Raw genomic sequence first — 27,953 nt, 5'->3', positions numbered from 1 at the left:
ACAGACTGTACAGACTGTAAACAGAAATCATTCAAATGTTTTAAATTAATGAATGATGCATTTATAATAGGATAACATTGTTATACTGCAGTCTTTAACCTTTGTCAGTTTCATCTCTTCCTACTGTTCCCCCCAAAAAACATATTTTCTCAACCTTCCCAAAAATTGAACGCTTAAAAACAACCAGCTTACATTTTTTCCCTTAAGTGTTTTAGAACTTTTCTTAAATCTACAGCAATGATGAATCTGAAAAAATAGTAACAACAGTGAGCAATCTAAGAATTATAGTTTTACAACCACCAGATTTTCCTCTATTTTTGTAAATTCTTGTTTGTCAACCACCCAACTTCCTTTAGGGGCAATATGATTTCTAATGGCTCTGGGCTCATGCTTATACCTTCATATATTTGCTACAATTATTCCCCATTATTTAATATTAAAACAACTGAGTTAACACCATTTGATATCTTCATAAAGATTAATAAAACTGATAAAAGAGGCCAGTTACAGTGGCTCATCCCTGTAATCCCAGCACTTTGGGAGGCTGAGGTGAGCAGATCACTTGAGCCCAGGAGTTTGAGGCTGCAGTAAGCCACGATAGCACCACGGCAAACCAGACAAAGTGACAGAGTGAGACCCTGTCTCAAAAAAAAAAAAAAAAAAAAAGTTGGCGCGTTGACTCACGCCTGTAATCCCAGACAGGTGGATCACTTGAGGCGAGGAGTTCGAGACCAGCATGGCCAACATGGTGAAATGCCATCTCTACTAAAAAGAAAACAATTAGCCAGGAGTGGTGGCACATGCCTGCAATCCCAGCTAATTGGGAGGCTGACGCATGAGAATCTCTTGAACCTGAAAGGCGGAAGTTGTACTGAGCTGAGATCATGCCACTACACTCCAGCCTGTACAACAGAGGGAGACTTTGTCTTTTCTTTTATTGTTTTTTTGAGACGGAGTCTCGCTCTGTCACCCGGGCTGGAGTGCAGTGGCATGATCTCGGCTCACTGCAACCTCCACCTCCTGGGTTCAAGGGTTCCATCTGCCTCAGCCTCTCGAGTAGCTGGGACCACAGGTGCGTGTCACCACGCCCAGCTAATTTTTTGTATTTTTAGTAGAGATGGGGTTTCACTGTGTTAGCCAGCATGGTCTCGATCTCCAGACCTTGTGATCCCCCCGCCTCAGCCTCCCAAAGTGCTGGGATTACAGGCGTGTGCCACTGTGCCCAGCAGAGACTCTGTCTTAATAAAAAACAACAACTGATAAGCCAAACAAACTTATTTTAAAAGGGTTTTAAACTCTTGGGTAAGTATTTTGCCACTTTGTTCCTAATTCCAAATTATACTTAATATTACAAAATATAAATGTGAGCTATGGTTGCTTACCTCACAAGAAGGGAGTACTAGTGGATCCTTTAAGGCAGTGGTTAAACTGTTTCTTAGAACTCTTTTCAAAGGAACTTTTAACATGGTCAAATATTTTAAATTTAAATACAAAATATATTTTAAGAATATATTTGCACTCATTAAAAATTTGTTATGAATACACACATCATGTTTTCTTGTGCTGTCAGTACGTTATTAGACAAAACTGGAAAAAATAGGCTCTTTGCTTACAATACAACTTCTGGTAAAGAGTTTTAATTGGGAATATTGCAGCTGTGTGTTGGTCTTTCTAAAATTAGGTTTGAAGACATCTGTTCACGTAAAATTATACAAAAAAGAACACTATTACATCACACTTGTGGAACATTACACATTAGCTTAGACTCAGCCCAGCCATATAAGCTTGACATACACTATTTTCAAAACAGTAATGTAATAATAACACCTTATAGTTTCATTGTTTATTTTAAAAGCAGGGTACTTTTTGCCTGATATGTTTATGAGAAATGCAAGCAGTTGTTAGATATCCTTTGTTTCAACTTTGAGCCAATACTTCCAATTTCCCTTCAAGAATCCTGATCAGTGTGATGGGAGTGTATTCCAATGCAAGATGGACTTAAACCAAATGCTGATAACATTTGCAAGCATTTTTATTTTTCTTTCTTTCTTAATTTTTTGAGATGGAGTCTTACTATATCACACCCGGATTGGTCTTGAACTCCTAGGCTCAAGTAATCCTCCTGCCTCAGTCTCCTGAGTACCTGGAATCACAGCTGTGAACCACTGTGACTGGCTGCAAACAGTTTTCTTTTCTTTTCTTTTTTTTGTAACAGGGTCTCACTCTGTTGTCCAGGCTGGAATGCAGTGGCGTGATTTGGCTCACAGCAACCTCTGCCTCCTGGGCTCAAGCGATCCTCTAACCTCAGCCTCCCAAGTAGCTGAGACTATAGGCGTGTGCCATCATGCCTGGCAAATGTTTTGTATTTTTTGTAGAGACAGGGTTTTGCCATGTTGCCCAGGCTGGTCTCACTCCTGGGCTCAAGCAATCCGCCTGCTTTGGCCTCCCAAAGTGCTGGGATTACAGGCATGAGCCACCACGCCTGGTGCTTGCAAACACGAAAATTAAGATTTTCTCATTTCAATCAAGATTTTCTCAGGATTAGGCAACGAAAGTAAAATGAATTTGGAGGTTGATATCAGACTGCAGCTATCATCCGCAGTCCCTAATTTTAAGTTTTTAATAAAAATAGCTTCATGATTTCAGTAAGAAATGATATAAATTTCATAAATACATGATATAAATTAAACTTTATCACTTTATACTTATCATGTACTGGTTTTATATATTGGAAGCTGGGATAAGATTTCATTTGAAAAGAGGTTTCTATTGCTAAAAATGTTTAAATATCACTGTTTTAAGATACAAATTCCCCTGATAAAATTTAAATCACTTAGAATACAAATCTGGCTTTAGCTACAGATTTCCTTTCTTTTCCTTCTCCTCCTCCTCCTTTTTTTTTTTGTCGCCCCGGCTGGAGCGCAGTGGCGCGATCTCAGCTCACTCCAAGCTCCGCCTCCCAGGTTCACGCCATTCTCCCGCCTCAGCCTCCGGAGTAGCTAAGACTTACAGGCGCCCGCCACCACGCCCGGCTAATTTTTTGTATTTTTTTTTTTTTTTTTCAGTAGAGCTGCGGTTTCACCATGTTAGCCAGGATGGTCTCGATCTCCTGACCTCGTGATCCGCCTGCCTTGGCCTACCAAAGTGCTGGAATTACAGGCGTGAGCCACCACGCCCGGCCTCTTATTTTTTGAGGCAGAGTCTCCCTCTGCCGCCCAGGATGGAGTGTAGTGACTCAATCTCGGCTCACTGCAACCTCCGCCTCCCTGGTTCAAGCAATTCTCATGCCTCAACCTCCTGAGTAGCTGGGACTACAGGTACGTGCCATTACACTCGGTCAATTTTTGTATTTTTAGTAGAGGTGGGGTTTTTCCATGTTGGACAGCTGGTCTCGAACTCCTGGCCTCAAGTGACCCACCCACCTTGGCCTCCCAAAGTGCTGGGATTATAGGCATGAGTCACCGCATCTGGCCTAGATTTCCTATCTTATGATATAATGCAATGTAAGTTGTTGATTCTTCTTTTTTTTTTTTTTTTTATGAGACAGAGTCCTGCTCTGTCACCAGGCTGGAGCATAGTGGCGCGATTCCAGCTCACTGCAACTTCCGCCTCCTGGGTTCAAGTGATTCTCCTGCCTCAGCCTCACGACTAGCTGGGACTACAGGCGCGCATCACCATGCCCAGCTAATTTTTTTTGTATTTTTAGTAGAAATGGGGTTTCACCATGTTGACAAGGATGGTCTCCATCTCCTGACCTCGTGATCTGCCCACCTCGGCCTCCCAAAGTGCTGGGATTACAGGCTTGAGCCACCACGCCCAGCCAACTTGTTAATTTTTCAAATTTTATTAAGACTAGATTATCTGAACAATAAATTCAAGAAATTTTGCAAGACAAATGAGTTATGCTTTCTTTTTGCAAATTTGATACTGGTGAAAGTATGTTAAAAAAGGTTGCTTTGAAAGTAAATATGAAGGTTCCAACGATGTCTCTTTCTTCCCTGGCTAATACTTCCTTCCACTCTAAGAAGCCAATTCCTTCTTGCCTTCTATTACCAAGTAAAGGAAGAATACTGAAGAAAATGAAGCTCCGCTTGCTTTTTTCCAGCACCAATAATTTTAAGCCTAGTGATACCTCCTACATTGCAGAACAGGATCTCTAAAGAACATGCCGAGAAATGTGGATACTGAAACTATCAAATAGCAAAACTTGTCCTAATGACATACCATATACATCATTTGTTCAACTTTCTCCTGAACATAACTTAATTGTAAAATATAAATAAAACGAGGACAGATACATCAATGACAAACTGACCTGGAAGTCAATTTTTCAAGAAAAACACTAGGTTTGATCTGTCATGGAATCAGAAAAAAAAGGAAAAATACTGAGAAAAAAATGAGAAAAAAAGGAAAAATCTGGCTGTGAGCTAAAAATGGATTTTATATTTTTAAAGAGGCATAAAAAAGAAAACAAAGAATATGTAATAGAGACTGACCACATGTGGCTTGCAAAGTCTAAAGTGTTTACTATCTAATCCTTTATAGAAAAATGCTGCCAGCTACTAATAGAAACCAATGCATATATTTAAACTTTAAAATTATATACTTTAACAAAAACTGTTTATTACCTGTTCATAATTTAAACGTTGAATTTCTGAAATTTCTTTTGGCTTTGCATCAAGCATGTAATCTCCTGTAAAAAAAAAAAGAATTGTAAAATTGTCTTTTAAAAACTTGTTTTTCTGATTACAGAAGTAATAGATCTTAATTATAAATGTTAAAACACTGTAGCTATAGTTGACATATAAAATTGACTCCCCAATCCTACCCAGAGAAAATCAATGTTAACTTTTCCTATCACCTCAAATATTTTTTCAATGTATATACTATAGTGCTTTTGAACTTTTTACTTCCATTTTATATTTCAGCATCATTCCATGTTATTATGTATAAAGGTCCCAAAGGTTATAACAAATTTCACTGCTGTCAACAATATAACTATTTCTGATTACCTCACCAACAATGGGTATTATCAGTCTTCTAAATGTCTGCAACACTGAGAAGTAAAAAAGAGAATTTTGGCATCTGGCTGGGTTTGGTGGCTCACGCCTGTGATCCCAGCACTTTGGGAGGCTGAGGTGGGTGGATCATCTGAGGTCAGGAGTTCAGCCTGGCCAACTCTACTAAAAATACAAAAATTAGCCGGGCATGGTGGCGGGTGCCTGTAATCCCAGCTACTTGGGAGGCTGAGGCAGAAGAATCGCTTGAACCTGGGAGGTGGAGGCTGCAGTGAGCCGAGATCACGCCACTGCACTCCAGCCTGGGCAACAAAGTGAGACTCTGCCTCAAAAAAAATTTCTTTTCTTTTCATTTAAAAAGATGGTATTTTTATATACGAGTTTTTATTTGGTATCACCTTTTCAATATATGTATAACCTTTTGGTATATGTGGCAACTTTTAAATATATGTAGTACCTTTTAAAAATATGGATCACAATTTTAATACTTTTAAATCTACATATTATCTTTCAAATTATGTATTAACTGTATGTACATACTTTTTTCTTTGAATTATCTACCTATATAATTATCATGTTTTTTTTTTTTTTTTTTTTTTTTAAGAGATGGGGTCTTGCCATGTTGCAGCCTCCCAAAGTGTTGGGATCACAGGCATGAGCCACCGTTCCTGGCCTATCTTTTCTTATTGAACTGTAAAAGCTAAACTGGGCTGGGCATGATGGCTCATGCCTATAATCCCAGCACATTGGGAGGCCGAGGAGGGTGGATCACCTGAGGTTAGGAGTTTAAGACCAGCCTGGCCAACATGGCGAAATCCTGTTTCTAGGAAAAATACAAAAATTAGCCAGGCGTAGTGGCATGCACCTATAGTCCCAACTACTCAGGAGGCTGAGGCAGGAGAATTGCTTCAACCCAGGAGGTGGAGGTTGCAGTGAGCCAAGATCACGCCACTGTACTCCAGCCTGGGTGATGGAGCGAGACTGTCTAAAAAACAAAAACAAATTTTATTTTTAAAAAATCTTGTCAACTGGTTAATCTGTCTCTACCCTTCCAGACAACTAGTTAACTGATTTTTTGTGAGAGCTAGACTTAGTGATGTAACTGAGATGGCACATTTTAGAAGACTTTTTTTTTTTTTTTTTTGAGACAGAGTCTTACTCTGTTGCCCAGGCTGGAGTGCAGTGGCGTGATCACGACTTGCTGCAACCTCAACCTCCCTAGACTCAGGTGATCCTCCCACCTCAGCTTCCTGAGTAGCTGGGACTAAAGACACGCACCACCACACCTGGCTAATCGTTTCAAAAAAAAAAAAAAAAAAAAAAGCTAAACTGGATGCAGAAAAATGAGGAAAACTTGGAATGGCAATGGGAGAAAAAGCATCTTTTGAGGGGAAGAATGAATGGAGAAAGCACATATAAGAAAGATCATGTCACACGAACAGCTTATATGAAGAGTTAATACAAAAGATTTATATTGTAAAGTAGTGGCAAACATGGTTGAATGAGTAAACTTGAAAAGATTTTAGAAAATCCTAAATAATATGCTGATAAGTTTGGCTGACTGTAAAAGATCACAGGGATCTTTATACTTTTAAGTAGAGGAGTGAAGAATGAAATTGATGCTTTAGGAAAAGTACACTGATATGTAGGCTAATTTAGAGGACAAAGAATGATACAGTTTGCAGGTAAATCAGGTTGTGAAATATGAGTATACAGAAAGAGAAAAAATGTCAAGGAAAGAATTAAGAAAACCTTGCTACTAATGGGATATTCTAAATAAACAGAAAACAAGAAACCAAAATTTGATAGCTACTTTAGGCCAAAAAAATGGAAGAGAGGGCTTGGCATAAGTTAGCTTATACCAGGTGAACATTTGGAAAAAAGGAAATACAGGCAACTCTGGGCGAAATTAAAATGCTTCAACATTGACCTCGCTTTATAGCGTATTTATATTCAAAAGATAAAATAATTTTTTAAAAGTAAGACAATGCCACCATCTCTATTATTTTTCTTACTTTAACTATGCCAGTCTCATCATCATACTAACAATTTCAGATGGCTGAAGTCACAATATACATTCCAGTTTATGTTGAGTTTCATATTCCCGCCCATTTCCTGCCTTCTCCCTACATCTCTTCCACACCTTACTTTATTACATTTCCTAACACTTCCTAGGTATCGTGTTTCTTTCTCTATGCCAAAGCCCTCCAAAAAGCCATGTCCATGTCTGGCTCTGCTCTCATATTCTAGTGACAGAAATTTCCAGATTGAAATTCACTTCTTCTCCTCTAACCTTTGCCAATCAAAATTCCCATTTCCTTGGGGTACTTCAGCTAGGCATTAGGAAAGCAATTAGTAGTTTCTCTTACAATCCCTCTACTAGTGTTTGCTTTTTTTTTTTTTTTTGAGATGGAGTCTCACTCTGTCGCCCAGGCTGGAGTGCAGTGGTGCCATCTCGGGTCACTGCAAGCTCCGCCTCCCGGGTTCATGCCATTCTCCTGCCTCAGCCTCCCAAGTAGCTGGGACTACAGGCGCCCGCCACCATGCCTGGCTAATTTTTTGTATTTTTAGTAAAGACAGGGTTTCACTGTGTTAGCCAGGATGGTCTCGATCTCCCGACCTCGTGATCCGCCTGCCTCGGCCTCCCAAAGTGCTGGGATTACAGGCGTGAGCCACCGCGCCCAGCCGTGTTTGCTTTTTAACTCAAAAACATCTCTTTTTTCTCCAGAGAAATGGAGTAATCTCAACAGAACATCTAAATAGCTTAGAAAATTAAACATTTGTTCTGGCACGACTGGCCCTGAATAAAGTTTACTTTTGGTGAGGCAGAGCCTTCAGAATTTCTTTGCCTACATCATTCTTGTTCACTTCTCCCCCACCTCCCATCAAAATATTACTTTTACATGTCCCTAGTAGCTAAGTCCTCTCACCAGTGATTCCCAAACCTCTTTAGCTACACCAGGTCTAGCTATTTCCTAATTTTTCCTTTTCCTTATTAAAATTATCTGTCCTATGTTCTGCTTCCTCAGGGCTTTGCTAGCTAAGAGTTAGATAAATTTAACATACCAAGATGTGTTAACTATTTATTTTATTACTCTTTCCAAGAAAAATACCATGCTGACATTTTCGTGGTTAGAGTACACTTACGCAGCCACATTAACTACATGTTGACACCCCCAAATAACTAGCTCACAATACATGCTCAGTGAATATTTACTGGATTGCTGGGCGCGGTGGCTGACGTCTGTAATCCCAGCACTTTGGGAGGCCAAGGCGGGCGGATCACCTGAAGTCAGGAGTTTGAATCCAGCCTGGCCAAGATGATGAAACCCCATCTCTACTAAAAATACAAAAATTAGCTGGGTGTGGTGGCAGGCACTTGTAATCCCAGCTACTTGGGAGTCTGAGGTGAGATAATCGCTTGAACCCAGGAGGCGGAAGTTGCAGTGAGCCAAGATTGTGCCATTGCACTCTAGGCTGTGTGACAAGACTGAAACTCTGTCTCAAAAAAAAAAAAATATTTTTTTTACTGCATTAAAAAAGGCAAGAAAAGGGCTGGGTGTGGTGGCTCACGCCTGTAGTCCCAGCACTTTGAGAGGGTAAGGTGGGTGGATCACGAGGTCAGGAGTTCGAGATCAGCCTGGCCAACACAGACAAATCCCATCTCTACTAAAAAAAAAAAAAAAAATACAAAAATTAGCTGGGCATGGTGGCGGGCGCCTGTAATCCCAGCTGCTTGGATAGCTGAGGCAGGAGAATTGCTTGAGCTTTGGAAGTGGAGGTTGCAGTGAGCCAAGATCGCACCATTATACTCCAGCCTGGGCGAAAGAGCAAGACTCCATCTCGGGAAGAAAAAAAGAAAAGAAAGAAAAACACAAGTAGAGGAACTTTCAAATATTATATCAAAAACACTTTGGGATTGTAGAGGTGTAAGAGGGATGTATTTTTGAGCATATGAGCTTTTCAGCATACTTTAAATCATAGAAGGTGCCCAGATGGAGACAGCACATTAACCCCTCTGAACATTGGTTTCCTCTTCTGTAAAACAGAGGCATTACAATTTTGTGATGGCTTTATTTTTGCACCAATCTCATCCTTTGTACTATTAGTACTTCTGCACTTATGGCTCTGCTCATCGGTTCTCTGCCACCACAACTGTATCTCTTCATTTGCAGAACTCATGGCAAAAGAGCTCATTTTGTGTCAGAAGGTATGCAGACAAAGTCAAGTAGAGTGCTAGTGATAACGAGCAGGGAAGAGGTTAGGTAAATGGTATCAACTTGTGATAGCACAGAAAGTAGAGCCAGAATGAAGATAAGAGCTATGGAGTGACAGCACAGTTTAACACTGTCCAGTTGAAATATAATGCAAGACACAAATTTGAGATCAAATGTAATTTTAAATTCTCTAGTAGCCACATTAATAAAGGTCAAAATAAATAGGTAAAATTAATCTTTTCTTTTTTTTTTTTTTTGTTTGAGATAGGGTCTCACTTTGTCACCCAGGCTGGAGTACAGTGGCACAAACATGGCTCACTGCAGCCTTGAACTTCCAGGCTCAAGTGATCCTGCTGCCTTAACCTCCTGAGCAGCAGGGACTACTGGTAAGCATCATCACACACGGCTAATTTTTTAAATTTTTTGTAAAGATAGGGTTTTGCCATGTTGCCCAGGCTGGTCTTGAACTCCTGAGCTCAAGTGATCTGCCTGCCTCAGTCTCCCGAAGTGCTGGGATAAAAGGCATGAGCCATCACACCTGGCAAAATTAATCTTAATAATATATTTTATTTAACTTAGTATATGAACATTTCAACAATCAATATTTTTAAATTACTGATATTCTTTTTTAACCAAATCTTTGAAATCCAGTGTATATTTTACATTTACAGAACATCTCAATTCACACTGGCCACATTTCAAGGACTCAATAGACACATGTACCTAGTGGCTACTATATTCTTCAGTGCAGGTTTAGGTGATATATGGCAATGATCTAAGAAAGAATAGTAAATGAGTCCAATTTGACTCAATCTGCCTTACACAATTCCATCCGAGAACAAGGAAAGTAGGGTGGAGAGTGGATGGATATGGAAGAGCTGGATAGGAAACAGGGTCAGAAATACATGTAACTCATTACTTAAATTATATACAGTTATATATAAATGGCCAGGTGCAGTGGCTAATGCCTATAATCCCAGCACTTCGGGAGGCCAAGGCAGGTGGATCACTTGAAGTCAGGAATTCAAGACCAGCCCGGCCAACATGGGGAAACCCCATCTCTACGAAAAATACAAAAATTAGCTGGGCATGGTGGTGGGTGCCTATAATCCCAGCTACTCAGGAGGCTGAGGCAGGAGAATTGCTTGAACCTGGGAGGCAGAGGTTGCCGTGAGCAAGATTGTGCCACTGCACTCCAGCTTGGGCAACAGAGAGAGACCCAGTTTCAAAAAACAAAACAAAATGAAACTACATTTAACTTGTTATTATCCCATTTAGGAAACTAAAATAGATTAAGCATCCTATTACAGTAAATTCAAACTTCCTGCCTGGCTCACAAGACTCTCTTGCCACAATCTACTTAATCCAATCTCTATTTCTCTAACTATACAACATGCAGATTTACCAACTATAGTCAAATTAGACACATACACTATTCCTTCAATATGCCTTACATATTTCCATCTCTAGCTTGAGCTTAAGATAGTTTCCACCTAACCCTCAAACAACCTTTCCTATTCTTTACAACAGCATAGATTCTAACTATCCTTCAAAGCCGGATACAAGTCACATGTTCTCCATTAAGCCTTTTCCTACTCCTTACCCACTTCCCATACCCATTTGTACCCAAACTTCTCAAAAGTTTTCTGCCCTTGAGGCTCCACTTCCTTACCTCCCAGATACTCTTCAACTCACCACTCCATTTCCATCTCATCACTGCAGTGACACGGTTTGATGAAGGTCACAATAACCACACTGCCAAGTCATAAAGAGAGTATTCTCCAGTATTCAATACTCTTTCTCCTTTCTTCTAACAATCTTCACCCTCACTTGGCTTCATTCTACCACTCTGTACTGGCTTTTCTCCTATCTTACCAGCTACTTCTTCACTATTTGTCTGTCCTCTACTTCATGCATTTTAGCAGAGGTAATGTTGCACTTAAAGGGGCAAAAACTGGTTCTTGGTGCAGGAGGGAGGGTGGCCAAAAAAAGAAAAAAGAAACTTAGACACTATAATGGTTTATAGCCTTCAAAGGGCCACAGTACAAAAAAACACATACGATAGGCCGGGCGCAGTGGCTCACGCCTGTAATCCCAGCACTTTGGGAGGCCGAGACGGGTGGATCACGAGGTCAGGAAATCGAGACCATCCTGGCTAACACGGTGAAACCCCGTCTCCACTAAAAATACAAAAAATTAGCTGGGCGTGGTGGCAGGCGCCAGTAGTCCCAGCTACTCAGGAGGCTGAGGCAGGAGAACGGCGTGAAACGGAAGGTGGAGCTTGCAGTGAGCTGAGATCGCGCCACTGCACTCCAGCCTGGGCAACAGAGCAAGACTCCGTCTCAAAAAACAAAACAAAATAACACATACTATATATCTACAGTATTAAAATGTCCTGAAGTGAGCCATTAGGACAAAAGTGTCTATAAAGGCTCCTCAGAATGGCAATAACGAAAAGAAAGCTGAAACACTGCTCCACCTAATCTCTGCATGCTGGGAAACTTCAGGGGAGAATCTTGGACCCCTCTTCTTTTCTCTATTATCTTATCAACTTCCACAGGTTTATTTATTTATTTATTTATTTATTTATTTATTTATTTATTTATTTATTTTTATTTTTATTTGGAGACGAGTCTCGCTCTGGCGCCCAGGCTGGAGTGCAGTAGCGCGATCTCGGCTCACTGCAAGCTCCGCCTCCCAGGTTCACGCCATTCTCCTGCCTCCGCCTCCCGAGCAGCTGGGACTACAGGCGCCCGCCACCGCGCCCGGCTAATTTTTTTGTATTTTTAGTACAGACAGGGTTTCACTGTGGTCTCCATCTCCTGACCTCGTGATCCGCCCACCTCGGCCTCCCAAATTACTGGGATTACAGCCGTGAGCCACCGCGCCCGGCCCAACTTCCACAGATTTAAATACCATTTTTATACTGATGACTTCTAAATTCTTATCTTGAATTTCAGTGTTCTCTGGAACTCATAGTCTGCCATTAGCAAATTCCCTAGGTATTCAACTCATCTGAATGTTCCCTTCACCTTATTATCTGAGTATTTGGCTCTGTCTTGATGACAATACAGTTCTCTTAAGTGATAGTTCTGTTCTCTCTCATACTTCTTTTACCAGTGAACCTCAAAGTGGAATAGGTATCCACTTGCTCCTTACTGTCATTCTCTCCCCACTTCCTCCCTAAACTATTCAGTTTTAAAACTCAGATAATTCTACCCATTATCTACCCACCTTGTTGCAGTTACCTCCTGACCTTCAGGCCAATCCCCTTTATTCTTAGCTCACTATCTTTCTCCAACACAAATCCCATAATTTTTGGTAATTTCAATACGCATGGAGATGTCTCTTCCAATACCCTGCCTGTCTGTTCCTTGACCTCTTCTCCAACAAAAATATTTTATTCTTAAAACACACACACACACCCTCAAAAAAAAAAACTTTTATTCTACTTTATCTCAGAAACTCATTTCCCATGGTAATACAGTTTCATTATTACCAAAAATTCCTCAGCTCTATCAGGAATCAAGACTTACAATCCATTAATCTCATTACATTTTCCTTCAACACACTTACATCATTTCCTCTTTACGCAGCTTAAATTCTATGGCCCATAATTATAATCACTCTCTATATACACCTTCATACCTTAGATTCCTCCCCTCCTCCCCCACCGCACAACCTTGGCCCCACCACTGGCAACATGTAGAGCAACATACCCTAGATTCTTTCGTCAACACGTTCATCAGGCAAAAGTCCAGCTCTGGTTAAATCCTGGCCTCCCATTATTCAGGCCTGGACTCGTGCAGCTGAACGTGACTGAGAAAACATAACACCATGCTGGCTGGTTTCACTAACCTCAAAGGTAACACCCAAAAATCATACCACAGCTCTCTAATCCATTCACTCTCCCATTTCTCTAAGCAATTATTTTATACCTTCCCTCTTACTTTCAACAACTCCTCCCCTCATCCTCACTCCCAGTTGATGACTTTGTTTCCTATTTCATTGAGAAAACAGAAGCACTCAAGAGACGCACTACAACCACATCCACCCACCTACCTGCACCTATTTGTAATACAGTCTGTCTTTCCTCCTATTACCATGGATGAACTATCTAAGGCTAATTTTTCTATTTGTATAAAGTACTTTTTGCAGTTCCCTTTCTCTAGTTTTCTCTTTTATAAAATAGCTTTGAGGTATAATCCACATACGATACAAGCTACTCACTTAAAATGTACAATTCAATTATTTTTTGTTGTATATTCACAGGATTATGAAACTATCATCATGATCTAATTTTATTTTTTAAATTTATTTATTTACTTACTTATTTTTTGAGACAGTGTCTCACTGTCGCCCAGGCTGGAGTGCAGTGGTGTTATCTCCACTCACTGCAACCTCCGACTGCTGGGTTCAAGCGATTCTCCTGCCTCAGTCTCCCAAGTAGCTGGGACTACAGGCATGTGCCACCACACCCAACTGATTTTTTGTATTTTTAGTAGAGACGGGGTTTTGCCATGTTGCCCAGGCTGGTCTTGAACTCCTGAGCTCCAGTGAACCACCCACCTCAAGCACCCAAAGTGCTGGGATTACGGTGTGAGCCACCGTGTCAGTCCCATGATCTAATTTTAGAACATTTTGGTCCTCCCTAAAAGAAACCCTGTACCCATTAGCAGTCAACCCCCATTTCACCCCATCTCTTCCCCAGCCCTAAGCAACCACTAATCTACTTTCTGTCTCTATAAATGTGCCTATTCTGGGTTTTTTAAACTTTCATTTTTTAGAGATAAGGTTCTTGCTCCCTCACCCAGGCTGGAATGCAGTGGTATGGTCATAGCTCAATGCAGTCTCAAACTCCTGGGTTCAAGTGATCCTCCCACCTCAGCCTCCCAAGTAGCTGGGACCATAGGCATGCACCACCAGCCTGGCTAATGGATGTTTCATATAAATGGAATCATACGCTATATGGTCTTTTGTACTTTGCCTCTTTCACTTAGAAGTTTCAGGGTTCATCCATGTTATAGCATGTATTCGTACTTCATACCTTTTTATGGCTGAATAATATTCCACTGTACAAATCTATATTTATCTGCTCATCAGTTGATAAGACATTTCGGTTGTTTCCATTTTTTGACTACTATGAATAATACTGCTTTGAACATTTTTCTTTTTTTCCACCTGAGACAGAGTCTTGCTCTGTCGCCCAGGCTGGAGTGCAATCACATGATCTCGGCTCACTGCAACGTTCGCCTCCCAGGTTCAAGCGATTCTTCTGCCTCACCCTCCCGAGTAGCTGGAATTACAGGCACGTGCCACCACACCCGGCTAATTTTTATGTTCTTAATAGAGACGGGGTTTTACCATGTTGGCCAGGCTGGTCTCAAACTCTTGACATTGTGATCCACCTGCCTTGGCCTCCCAAAATGCTGGGATTACAGGCGTAAGCCACCGCGTGTGGCCTGAACATTTTTATACAAGCTGTATGGACATACGTTTTCACTTCTCTTGGGTAAATACCTAGGAATAATATTTCATGGTCATACGGTAATTCTGTTTAACTTTTTAAAGAACTGCCAAACTGCTTTCCAAAGTGGCTGTATTATTTTACATTTCTACTGGCTAGGTGTGAGGGTTTCCAGTTTTTTCTTGTTTCCAGTCAGGTTTTCATTCCATACACTCATCAAGGTTATCAATGACCTCCTTATGGCTAAATCAACAGTCAATTTTTAGTCTTCCTCCTGCCTGAGCTATTAGCAGCATTTGATTCAGCTCATCTCTCACTCTTCCTTGAAACATTTCTTCATTAGAATTCTAGGAAATCACAGCCTCCTATTTTTCTTCTACCTGGCTGACCATGCCAGCTCTTTCTCCTTCCCCACCTTCTAATCACTGGCATATCCCAGACTCAGTCTACTGACCTTTTCTTTTATCTACTACATTCCTTCCCTTAATGATCTCACCCAATCTAACTACTGTTTATATATGTTGTCTGTAAATATATATTTACAGGCTAGACTTGTACTGTCTAATACAGTAGCCAGTAGCAATATGTGGCTATTAAATTAAATTTATATTATATAAAATTAAAAATTCAGTTCCTTGGTCACATTACACACACACACACACACATATTTTGAGACAGGGTCTTGCCCTGTTGCCCAGGGTAGAGTGCAGTGTTGTGATCTTGGCTCACTGCAGCCTCTGGATCCCAGGCCCAAGCAATCCTCCCACCTGAGCGTCCCAAGTAGCTGGGACTACAGGTGCACATCATCACGCCTGGCTAATTTTTGAATTTTTAAGTGGAGATGGGGGTCTCACCATGTTGCCCAGGCTGGCCTCAAACTCCTGGGCTCAAGACAGGAGCTACATTTTAAGAGCTTGAGGGCCGCATGTGGCTAGTGGCTACTAAACTGGACAGCACAGATACAGAACATTTTTATCATTACAGAAATTTTAATTGAAAGTGCTGATCCAGACCTCTCCTCTGAACTCAAGATATATATATATATATATAAAAAATTGCTTTCCTGATGGCTTTTTTTTTTTTTTTTTGAGATAGAGTCTCGCTCTGTTGTCCAGGCTGGAGTGCAGTGGCGTGATCTCAGCTCACTGCAACCTCCGCTGCCTGAGTTCAAGCCATTCTCCTGCCTCAGCCTCCCAAGTAGCTGGGACTACACGTGCCCGCCACCACTCCCGGCTAATTTTTTGTATTTTTTAGTGGAGATGGGGTTTCACCATGTTAGCCAGGATGGTCTCGATCTCCTGACCTCATGATCCGCCTGCCTCGGCCTCCCAAACTGCTGAGATTACAGGCGTGAGCCACCACACCTGGCCTGATCGCTCCATTTTGATGTAAATAAACATCTAAAAACAAAAATCCTGCAATTTCTCTCTAAAAGCCTTGCTCCATTTTTTCCTACTTCAGTTTTCCTATTTCCATCCTTCTACTTGTTCAAACCAAAAATGAGATAACCCTTGACTCCACTTTCACTCTATATCCAACTGATCAGCAAATTCTGTCAACTCTGTATCCAGTATCTAACCACTTCTTACAAACTTCACTTATTTTACCTTGTTTAAAGCCACCATCTTTTGCTAGCTGTAATAACTTCCTAAATGGTTTTCCCACTTGTCTTACCCCCCTAAGGTCTATTGTCAACATAAATGCTAGAGAATTCTTATTAAAACCAAAGTTAGATCATGTCAGTCCTCTGTTCAAAATCCTCCAACAGCTTCCCAGCTTACTCATGGCAAAAACCAAAATTGCTGTTACATCCTTAGGGCCCCATATGACCTGACTGTGTCAACTCTCTGATCTCACCTCCTACAACTCCCCTTTGTGTACTCCCTGACAGTCATATTGGCTATTCCTCAAAATCACCCAGCATATTTCAGCCTTCCCCATAAAATATAACTTAGGAATCACTAACTTTAAGAATCATTTATCAAGCAGAGTCCCATGGGGAAAAAAAAAACTTAAAATAATAATAAAAATAAAAAGAATCACTAAGCTAGCCTAAAAGAGGTATTTTCTTTTTAAGCCGATTTGCAGACATCTAGGTATTCAGAGTAATCTACCCTTAACTATGAGGTCCCTAGCCAGTGAATGGGGATTAAATGATATGAATTATATTTTCTAAAAAGGGTCTTCCTGCCGGGTGCAGTGGCTCATGCCTGTAATCCCAGCACTATGGGAGGCCAAGGTGGGAGGATCGCTCGAGCCCAGGAGTTCAAGACAAGCCTGGGAAACACAGTGAAACCCGATCTCTACAAAAATAAAACTTGACCAGGCACGGTGGCTCACGCCTGTAATCCCAGCACTTTGGGAGGCTCAGGTGGGCGGATCACCTGAGGTCAGGAGTTCAAGACAAGCCTGACCAACATGGAGAAACCCCATCTCTACTAAAAATACAAAATTAGCCAGGTGTGGTGGTGCATGCCTGTAATCCCAGCTACTCAGGAGGCTGAGGCAGGAGAATCACTTGAATCCAGGAGGTGGAGGTTGCGGTGAGCTGAGATCACGCCATTGCACTCCAGCCTGGGAAACAAGAGTGAAACTCTGTCTCAAAAAAAAAAAAAAAAAAAAAAAACCAAACCAAACCAAAAACCCAAAAATTAGCTGGGTGTGGTAGCATGTGCGTGCAGTCCCTGTTACTTGGGAGGCTGAGGTGGGAGGATCACCTGAGCCTAGGGAGGTCAAGATTGCAGCAAGTCATGATCACACCACTGCACTCCAGCCTGGGCAACAGAGTAAGAATCTGTCTCAAAAGAAAAAAAAAAAAAAGAATCTTCTAAAATTTCCTGTCTCAGTTATATCACTAAGTCTGTATCTCACAAAAAATGAGTGAACTAGTTGTCTGGAAGGGTAGAGACAAATTAACCAGTTGATAAGATTCTTTTTTTCTTTTTTTTTGAGACGGAGTCTCGCTCTGTTGCCCAGGCTGGAGTGCAGTGGTGCAATCTCGGCTCACTGCAAGCTATGCCTCCTGGGTTCACACCATTCTCCTGCCTCAGCCTCCCGAGTAGCTGGGACATCAGGCGTCTGCCACCATGCCCAGCTAATTTTTTGTATTTTTTAGTCGAGACGGAGTTTCACCGTGTTAGCCAGGATGTTCTTGATCTCCTGACCTTGTGATCGGCCCGCCTCGGCCTCCCAAAGTGCTGGGATTACAGGTGTGAACCACCGTGTCCGGCCCCAGTTGACAAGATTTTTTAAAAATAAAATATGTTTTTGTTTTTGAGATGGAGTCTCACTCCATAACCCAGGCTGGAGTGCAGTGGCATGATCTTGGCTCACTGTAACCTCCACCTCTTGAGTTCAAGCAATTCTCCCACCTCAGCCTCCCGAATAGTTGGGACTATAGGTGCATGACACCATGCCCGGCTAATTTTTGTATTTTTAGTAGACACACAGGGTTTCACCATGTTGGCCAGGCAGGTCTCAAATTATTGACCTCAAGTGATCTGCCTGCCTTGGCCTCCCAAAGTGCTGGGATTACAGGCCTGAGCCACCACACCTGGCCTAAATAAAAATTTAATTACTGAAAAAACTGTAGAATATAGATTAAGATTTCCTATTTGGTGATAGTATAAATATATAAATTCTTATTTGCCAGATTATAAAAGGCCACAATGTGATGTACAACTGCTTGCTCTCTAAACAAGTTCAACTCAATGTAGCCAGTCTACAAACTGTACTACTGGTCCGTTTTGAAATAAGAAGCTTAGAGAAGAATGCAATTTAATACATTACTTCCTTCAACAAGAAAATTTCCCTATAAAAAAATTTCAGTTGAAATAAACAGTGTGCTTACTAACGTAAATATTTTACATCCTAGGAGAAGATTCTACCTCACTGTAGGCTGATAACTAACATTTTGTAGATTAGCATAGGTCCATGAATCACACTTTCGGTAGCACTGCTCTAAATCACCTCCTTTGTCTTTAATTCAAGTCTACCCAATATTTTTGAACACTTTCTACATGCAATGTCAGCGATTCTGTGCCATCTCCCATTCTACAATTTATTGGGATTAAGATGTATCTTGTTTTCTAGACGTTACCTAGATTCCTTATGGGTATTACAGAATTTTAATGCTGGTCAGAAAGAAGACTATACCATCTAAGAACAGTAACATACTGATAAAAATTTTTAATTAGCAGATTCAAAACTATAATTTTAAAATAGATTATATAATAGCACTTCAGAAAGGTGAGACTGGGTAATCAACTAGCTTTGAAAACTTTTGTTTCGAAAGAGATATAAAATCCACTTTTCAACACTAACCTAAATATTCCATCAGCTGCTCAGCAGTTATGATTTCCATCATCGGTGGAAGTTTCACCTGAAAAACAAAATATTATTTCTATAAAATTAAATGTTTTAGGTGACTAAAGTATTTCTTGCAGTCAGAAACACAAATACTTATGTCTAATTATGTATCTACTATACTTATACATTAACATTCACATATATTAGAATCTTTATAGCCAGTCTTTTTTTTTTTTTTGAGACGGAGTCTCGCTCTGTTGCCCAGGGTGGAGTGCACTGGAGCAATCTCGGCTCACTGCAAGCTCCGCCTCTCAGGTTCAGGCCATTCTCCTGCCTCAGCCTTCCGAGTAGCTGGGACTACAGGCACCCACCACCACACCAGGCTAATTGTTTTGTATTTTTAGTAGAGAGGAGGTTCTACCTGTTAGCCAGGATGGTCTCAATCTCCTGACCTTGTGATCCACCTGCCTCGGCCTCCCAAAGTGCTGGGATTACAGGTGTGAGCCACCGCGCCCGGCCTATAACCAGTCTTTACCGTATTATTCTATTTATTAGGTTGGTGCAAAAGTAACTGCGGTTTTGCTATTAAAAGTAATGCAAAGCTTAAAAACAGGCAAAATTTAACTATATTGTTTAGAGCTGCACACATAGGAGATAAAACTATTAAGAAGTAAAGAAATGGGCTGGGCACACTGGCTCCCGCCTGTAATCCCAACACTTTGGGAGGCCAAGGTGGGCAGATCACTTGAGGTCAGGAGTTGGAGACCAGCCTGGCCAACATGGTGACACCTCTGGCCTGGGCAACAGAGTAAAAAAAAAAAAAAAAAAAAAAAAAGTAAAGAAATGGGCTGGGCATATGGGCTCACGCCAGTAATTCCAACACTTTGGAAGGCTGAGGCAGGTGGATCACTTGAGGTTGGGAGTTCAAGACCAACCTAGCCAACATGGTGAAACCCTGCCTCTACTAAAACTACAAAAATTAGCTGGGCATGGTGGCTCATGCTTATAATCCCAGCTACTTGGGAGGCTGAGGCAGGAGAATCACTTGGACCCGGGAGGCAGAGGTTGCAGTGAGCCAAGATTGCACCATTGCACTCCAGCCTGGGTGACAAGAGTGAAACTCCATCTCAATAAAAAATAAATTACTAAGTAAAGAAAACGGACGCTATAAAAAATCAAGATTACGGTTATCCCCAGTGGTAACAGAAGGAGTTATAGTTGGAAAGGGGCTTTTAAGGGGATTCTGAGGTGCTGACAATGCTCTGTTCTTTGACCTTCTTGACCTGCAATAGTAGTTCCAATGATGTTTGCTTTATCATAATTTATTAAACTGGATATCTGTTTTATGTATTTTTCTATGTGTTATATTTCACAATAAGAAGGTTAAAAGTAAAGATATATTATAGTGATATTTAAACTAAAAACCCCAGAAAATCCATTAAAATTAATTCAGCTGCAACAACACATTAGTCTAAATTAATTTTTCAAATGCGTTGTCAAATGAATGACATGGATATTACAGTCAATGATTGTAAATACTTTAACTGACAGTGACGAGCACATTCCAGGATATATTTATAGACTAGGAGAAAAAATAAATACTGTACGATGGAAACTCAAAGTAATTACTATATCAGTGATAAAAGAATAGTAACATTGTTAAAAATTCTTCAGCAATTATTTTGTGTTCATCCAAAGAAATCCTTTAAATCAGCAATTTCTCCAACAATTCCCCCAAATGTTGAAAAAGGTCCTCTAGGTGTTTACGTTATCACATGTAATAATGTCACAATTTTGTTTTAATCAACAAGTAAAATAAATTTTTAAAAAGATCCCTATAAAACAGAATGGTTTGAAGCCATCTGTAAGCATGTATGACAGTCAATAGTTATAGTCATCCAGTAGATTTATTATTCAGTAAAAACCAAGAGATGTCTTTGAAGTTTGATCATCATTTCATTCTAAATTATTTTTATTCTCTGTGACATTTTTAAATAATTTCAGGTCAGGCCTTGTGGTTCACACCTGTAATCTGGGAGGTTGAGGTGGGCAGATCACTTGAGGTCAGGAGTACGAGACGAGCCTGGCCAACTTGGTGAAACACGGATTTTACTAAAAAAACACAAAAATTAGCCAGGTGTGGTGGCGCACACCTGTAGTCCCAGCTACTTGGGAGACTGAGGCAGGAGAATTGCTTGAACCCAGGAGGCGGAGGCTTCAGTGAGCAGAGATCGTGCCACTACGCTCCAGCCTGGGTGACAGAGTGAGACTCTGTTTTAAAAAAAATTCAATAGATTATTTTTTTAAAGCAGTTTTAGGGTTTACAGAAAAACTGGGCAGAAAGTACAGAGAGTTCCCATATATGGCATATTTTTAAACTGAAACTCTGGCAAATTACTGTCGACTGTCTGTTTTTCTAAATAAACGTTTTTTTGGAACACAGTCCCTCTCATTTGTTAATGTACCATCTCTGGCTGCTTTTGCACTACAATGCAGAGATGAATCTGTGCAGCAGAGACAGTATGGCATGCAAAGCCTAAAATATTAGTTATTTACTATCTGATCCTTTACAGAAAAAGTTTGCTGATCTCTGCATTAGATGATTTTTTTTTAGAAGCAAATACACAAATATTTCAACTCACTTACTTAACAAGCAAAGTCAGTAGTATATTCATTTCCTAAATCATAGCCAGTAAAGTACTTTGGATGTTTATTAAAACTAAAAAGTGCCTACTTCACACTAATACTGTGGAGCCATCCACAGATCTCAATTATTTTTTTAACCATCTAAGATCTTCCCAAAAGCTTGCTTCTTTTTTTTTTTTTTTTTGCTTTCCTTCACCACCATCACTTCAAAAGCAAGTGCCAAGGCTTTTCTTAATGAGCTAATAAGGCTTGTACTCCTTTGTCTTTTTAGATTTTTTCAAAGGAGAAACAGGTTATGAGATAGTTGGCTAAGAATACAGAATTAACAGTTGTGGCAGTCTGTCTGAATTTCTTAATTTTAAGCTTTACAATGATAAAAATAACAGGCTGGGTACGGTGGCTCACAACTACAGTCCCAGCACTTTGGGAGGCTGAAGTGAAAGGATCACTTGAGCCCAGGAGTTTGAGACCAGCCTAAGCAATATAGGGAGACCCTGTCCCTACAGAAAAAGTCCCAAAACAAACAACAAAACTTAGCCAGGTGTGGTGGCACGTGCCTGTAGTTCCAGCTATTTGGGAGGCTGAGGTGGGACCACCACTTGAACCCAGGAATTTGAAGCTGAAGTGAGCCGCTATCATGCCACTGCACTCCAGCCTGGGCAACAGAGAGAGATCCGATCTCAAAAAAAAAAAAAAAAAAAGAAAGAAAGAAAGAAAAGAAAGAAAAAAATGACAAATCAAGTATGACCTATTTTAGTAATTATCTACAACATAAAATAAATAAGTACTTTAACATATACAAAGGCACTTGGAAGGCACTTTAAGTAGTTTAAATATTCTCCCTAAAATTTGAACAAAGTATCTCAACATATATTAAAAAATAGCTCCCAATTAATAGAGGCCAAATAAATTTTTATTATCTAGGAAAATGTCCTACCCTATAAATATTACTGAATTAACTAGATTTCCTGAGGAAATTATTATTATTATTTTTAAGACATCATGTTCTCACTGTCCTCCAGGCTGGATCGCAGTGGCAGGATCATGGCACACTGTAGCCTTGACCTCCCCAGCTCAAGCAGTCCTCCCACCTGAGCCTCCCAAGTAGCTGGAACTACAGGCACGCACCACCACACCTGGCTAATTGTTGTATTTTTTATAGAGGTGGGGTTTCACCATGTTGCCCAAGCTGGTCTTGAACTCCTGGCCTCAAGCAATCCTCCCACCTCAGCCTCCCAAATTGCTGGGATTACAGGTGTGAGCCACTGCACTCGGCCCTGGAAAATTATTAATATAAGCACAAGAATATTTAAATTAATAAAAGAAAATAGCTACTCCGACTCCAAATATTCCATTATAAGGTAAAACCTCAAAAATTTAGCCCAATTATTCTATCGTCCAGGCTGGAGTGCAGTGGCAAAATCATGGCTCATTGTACCCTCAACCTCCCCGGGCTCAGGTGATCCTCCCACCTCCACCTCCCAAGTAGCTGGGACCACAGGTGTGCGCCACCATGCTTGGCTAATTTTTTGTATTTTTTGTAGAGATGGGGTTTTGACATGTTGACCAAACTCCTGGACTCAAGCAGGAGCCCAAACTTCTGCTTAAATCTGCCTGCCTCAACCTCCTGAAGTGCTGGGATTACAGGTGTAAGCCACCATGCCCAGACCATTCTGTAATTCTTAATCATCTAAAGAGTAAAGCAAATTTGGGAATAGACTCAAGCAAGACCAAAAATAGTAACAACAAAACCTTCTGTTTAAACTGTAAGTGAAATCTTAAACAGGAATGTAAAACATCCTAAGAGTGATATGCCAAGGTTTTGACACCTGTGATTTTGATAATCCAAAGGAAAAGATAAATGCAGGGGACTCAGCAATAACTAAGAAATAAGAAGCAGTTTATGTAGGTGATGGCAAGTACAAAAATTACTACTAGCCAAATAATGTTTTTAAATGCTTAACAATTAGAATGCCAATATAATAAGTACTCAACAACACACAGTTTGAGTTCCAACACCTCTTCAAAGTTGGAAGATATTTGAGAAAATATAAAATTGAGTATTTGCCAGTCTCTGCTCTTTAGAAAAAAGAAGTCAGGGGCCGGGCAGAGTCGGTCACTCCTGTAATCCCAGCACTTTGGGAGGCCGAGGTGGGCGGATCACCTGAGGTTAGGAGTTCAAGACCAGCCTGGCTAACATGGTGAAATCCTGTCTCTACTAAAAATACAAACAATTAGCCAGGCGCGCTGGCAGGTGTCTGTAATCCCAGCTACTCAGGAGGCTGAGGGAGGACAATCACTTGGGCCCAGGAGACAGAGGCTGCAGTGAGCAAAGATCATGCCACTGCACTCCAGCCTGGGTGACAGAGCAAGACTCTGTCTCAAAAAAAAAAAAAAAAAAACAGAGAGAAAAAATTAAATATATTGAACATCTACTAATTGTCATTCAATTTTATGTTACCTGAATCCTCAGCAATCCTATGAAGCAGGCATTATTACCTCCATTCAAAGAATAAACTAAGGCTTTAAAAAGTTAATTTAGCCAAAGTAAGTAGAAGTACTGTGATGAGAAGTGAGATCAGACACCAAAGCCAATTACCTTTTCCATATATCAATACTCACAGACTTTTTTAAGAACAGCAGAACACTTTCCACTCAATGAAATCTTATACAAAACATAATTGACAGAACTTTGTGACCAGTGAAAAGTGGAGCACGATGGGGAAAGAATAATCAAAGTTGACTCTAAGGCTCAGGAAACTCTAAAAATTAAGATCCATACAATTGATAACAATGGAAATTTGGCAAGTGAAGATTAAGTTTGTAGAAGAAAATGATGTCTGCTTTGGAACTGTGACATTTTTAGTTTGACATTCAAACAGGAAGTTGAATTTGGAACACAGAAGATAACATTTTTATTTTGCAGTCTATTTTTGCATTACTTATGTATGGCAAAATTGATGCACTAAATAATAGTCAAAATTTCACTAATTTGAAATATGCAGTGTATATACACATATGTGTGTATATATGTAGCATTTATATATTCAGCATGAATATATAGTATTCATGATTTTTTAGTAGAAATTGTAAAGAAATTATTCTTTAGAAAATATTAGAAGTATTAATGGGAATCAAAGAGAAGCTTTACCTGCTTTTTTCAAAATAAGGACTCAAAAACTTAAGGATTCTTTTAACATGCCTTTAATTCTGGCTCCAGCAAATAAAAACTTAGGTATTATAAGCTATTACACATGTTTTACATTTTAATTTCTTGTATGTACTATTCATTTACTACTAATAATACTATACTTAAAAATACTCAAATTCAGACTTTTCAGTGAATCAAATTGGCTTTCTACTTGCCATCAGTATTTCTTTCTTTTTTTTTTCTTTTTTGAGATGGAGTCTCGCTCTGTCACCCAGGCTGGAGTGCAGTGGCGCGATCTTGGCTCACTGCAAACTCCGTCTCCTGGGTTCAAGCAATTCTCTGCCTCAGCCTCCCAAGTAGCTGGGATTACAGGCGCCCGCCACCACACACGGCTAATTTTTGCATTTTTAGTAGAAACAGCGTTTCACCATCTTGGCCAGGCTGGTCTTGAACTCCTGACACTGTGATCCACCCGCCTTGGCCTCCCAAAGTGCTGGGATTACAGGCATGAGCCACTGCGCTTCGCCACCATCAGTATTTCAAAACAGGAAAATTTTATGAGACAACCCACAAGTCAAAAAGGCTTTGAAATTCTGAAACACTTTCATCAGTTTTTATCATAATTTAGACCCTATCCTCAGAGTAAGACCAAGGCCTATTTAAAACTGTCAGAAACTGCAGATATATTCACACATATTAAATTTGCAGGAATGTCTTATTTTATACGCACTTCAAAGTGTTTTAGAGCAATAAAGAATGTTGTTGCAGTGAGATTTACTAATAAAAGATTTACTAGTAGGCTGGGTGCGGTGGCTCATGCCTGTAATCCCAGCACTTTGGGAGGCCAAGGTGGCCTGATCGCCTGAGGTCAGGAGTTCAAGACCAGCCTGGCCAACATGGTAAAACCCTGTCTCTACTAAAAATACAAAACAATTAGCTGGGCATGGGGGCAGGTGTCTGTAATCTCAGGTACTTGGGATGCTGAGGCAGGAGAATAGCTTGAACCCAGGAGGTGGAGGTTGCAGTGAGCCAAGACCACACCATTGCACTCCAGCCTGGGCAACAAGAACGAAACACTGTCTGGAAAAAAAAAAAATTAACTAGTGAAAGAAGGCATCTTCCGTTCAGAATTCACTATTTATATTTAAGAAGCTCAGCAAGCTTACTAGGCTGAAATATCTCCCTCCCTCAAAAATTGATAATAAAACTTTTACATTAATTGCTTGAAAGATGAGAATAGGGTAAGATAAGAGACCATTTTGAAGGCTACTAAGGTAGTCCAGGTGAGAGATAAAGGCCTGAACTAGGGTAGAAGCAGTAGAAACAGAAGTTACTAATGACTGAAAAAATCCAAGAATATATTTAATAAACTATAATGGGAAAGGCCAGCTTATTCACCATAGTGCCCCAAAGAGACTCTGAAACTAGAAGTGTCAGACACTTCAGGAGACATAAGATAAAGTACAGAGAGCTAAAAACCGGAGTCTGTATAAAGACCAACTGGTACCAAGATCCCAGGATTCGATCTAAGGAATCATGAAGTCCATTTCTGCTTCTCTGACTTTATCATTGGCTGTCCCACCCTGTTTTGTCCCAGACCTATTGTCCACCAGACTTATTGCTATCTTGAACTTTATCTTCCCAATCAAACATCCTGAGTGAGAGCTCTGGTTCTAGAGTGGGTGATAATCTTACCTTGGACTAGTTATTTAAACTTTATGCACTTCAATTTTCTTTCTTTTTTTTTTTTTGAGATGGAGTTTCGCTCTTGTTGCCCAGGCTGGAGTGCAATGGCGCGATCTCGGCTCACCGCAACCTCCCTCCCAGGTTAAAGTGATTCTCCTGCCTCAGCCTCCCAAGTAGCTGGGATTACAGGCATGTGCCACCACACCCGGCTAATTTTGTATTTTTAGTAGAGAAGGGGTTTCTCCACGTTGGTCAGGCTGGTCTCAAACTCCTGACCTCAAGTGATCCGCCTGCCTCGGCCTCACAAAGTGCTGGGATTACGGTGTGAGCCAACCACACCCGGCCTCAATTTTCTATATATATAAAATAAGAACAATAGTCTACATAAGGATTTCATGATGTGGTTGAGAAACTTAAAAGAGAAAACACATACAATGCATGTAAAATAATGCACAGTATCTGGACACAAAAATAACTGAGTACTTACTATTATTATTCAAAGCCCCTATGATTGCTAGTACCACCTGGACCCAAATGTCCTTCACCTGGGACTCAACAGACAAGGTTGAATGGGGAGTGAGAAGGTTTTTAACTAAAAGACTACTCATACCAAGGGGAGAAGAAAAAATGAACACATCTATCACTATTAGAGGGCAACTCCTACTGGCAGTATTTATACTCTCCTCAGCCCTTGTCTACCTTATCTTACAAATCCAGAGTTACAACACCAATTCTAATTCTTGGAGGAGACTGGGAATGAAAGCCTCAGAAATGTTACTTAAGTCTTTTGTGTAAACAAAACCCCACAATTGTGTGAAGTTTTAATCTCTTTTTACAGGATCTATATTTAAAAACAAGGTGGGCAGAGGCTAAGATGGAACCTTTGGCTCACCATCTGTTTTTCCTTTTTTATAAGTAATAAACACACTTGGAAAACCTCAAAAGAGCTCTGTGCTACTTCAGGAAGAGAAAATTTGTGTGATTACAATGTTTCTGCAAGTCAGAGGAAAAAGCATAACCTAGATGGAAACTAGGAGGGTATGTGAAAGGATCTGAGGGAAAAAAGTCATCAAGGAGGTAGGGAGAAATAGAGCAAAAACTCAGCCCTGGCAAGAGGCTCACCTTCATGGTGCCTCACTTTGCAGGTGATAATGAGACAAGAGCATACGTCCATTTGAACTTTGAATTTTCTGTTAACAGCCTTTTGTTCATTTTGCCATTGTGCTGCTCACCCTTTTCTAATTTATAAGGGCTCTTTGTAAATTAAGAAATTAGGGTTGGCCATGGTGACTCACGCCTGTAATCCCAGCACTCTGGGAGGCTGAGGCAGGATTACTTGAGGCCAGGAGTTCAAGGCCAGACTGGACAACATGGCAAGACACATCTCTAAAGAGAAAAAAAAAAAATTGGTTGGGCACAGGGGCTCACGCCTGTAATCTTAATAGTTTGGAAGGCTGAGG

General features: G+C 40.5%; 1 protein-coding gene across 7 annotated transcripts in view; it reads right to left on the bottom strand.

The window, feature by feature from the left end:
• MINDY2 (MINDY lysine 48 deubiquitinase 2) overlaps positions 1–27,953 on the bottom strand; it is a 97,587-nt gene that overhangs the window by 58,663 nt on the left and 10,971 nt on the right. For 4 of the 7 annotated variants that reach the window (XM_031002535.3, XM_031002536.3, XM_055363135.2 and 1 more), the window contains exons 2-3: positions 19,026–19,083; positions 4,629–4,693 (exon numbers count right to left, since the gene is read on the bottom strand). In XM_031002535.3, coding sequence (XP_030858395.1) covers positions 4,629–4,693; positions 19,026–19,083 — 123 coding nt within the window. Of the gene's footprint in view, positions 1–192; positions 247–4,628; positions 4,694–19,025; positions 19,084–27,953 lie in introns of all 7 variants that reach the window. The other 3 variants (XM_031002533.3, XM_031002534.3, XM_055363134.2) reach the window with 1 other exon arrangement.

The sequence above is a fragment of the Gorilla gorilla genome, chromosome 16, assembly GCF_029281585.2.
Source record: "Gorilla gorilla gorilla isolate KB3781 chromosome 16, NHGRI_mGorGor1-v2.1_pri, whole genome shotgun sequence".
Lineage (NCBI taxonomy): Eukaryota > Metazoa > Chordata > Mammalia > Primates > Hominidae > Gorilla > Gorilla gorilla.
The sequence above is the reverse complement of the archived record's forward strand: the minus strand, read 5'-3'. Positions and strand labels throughout refer to the sequence as shown.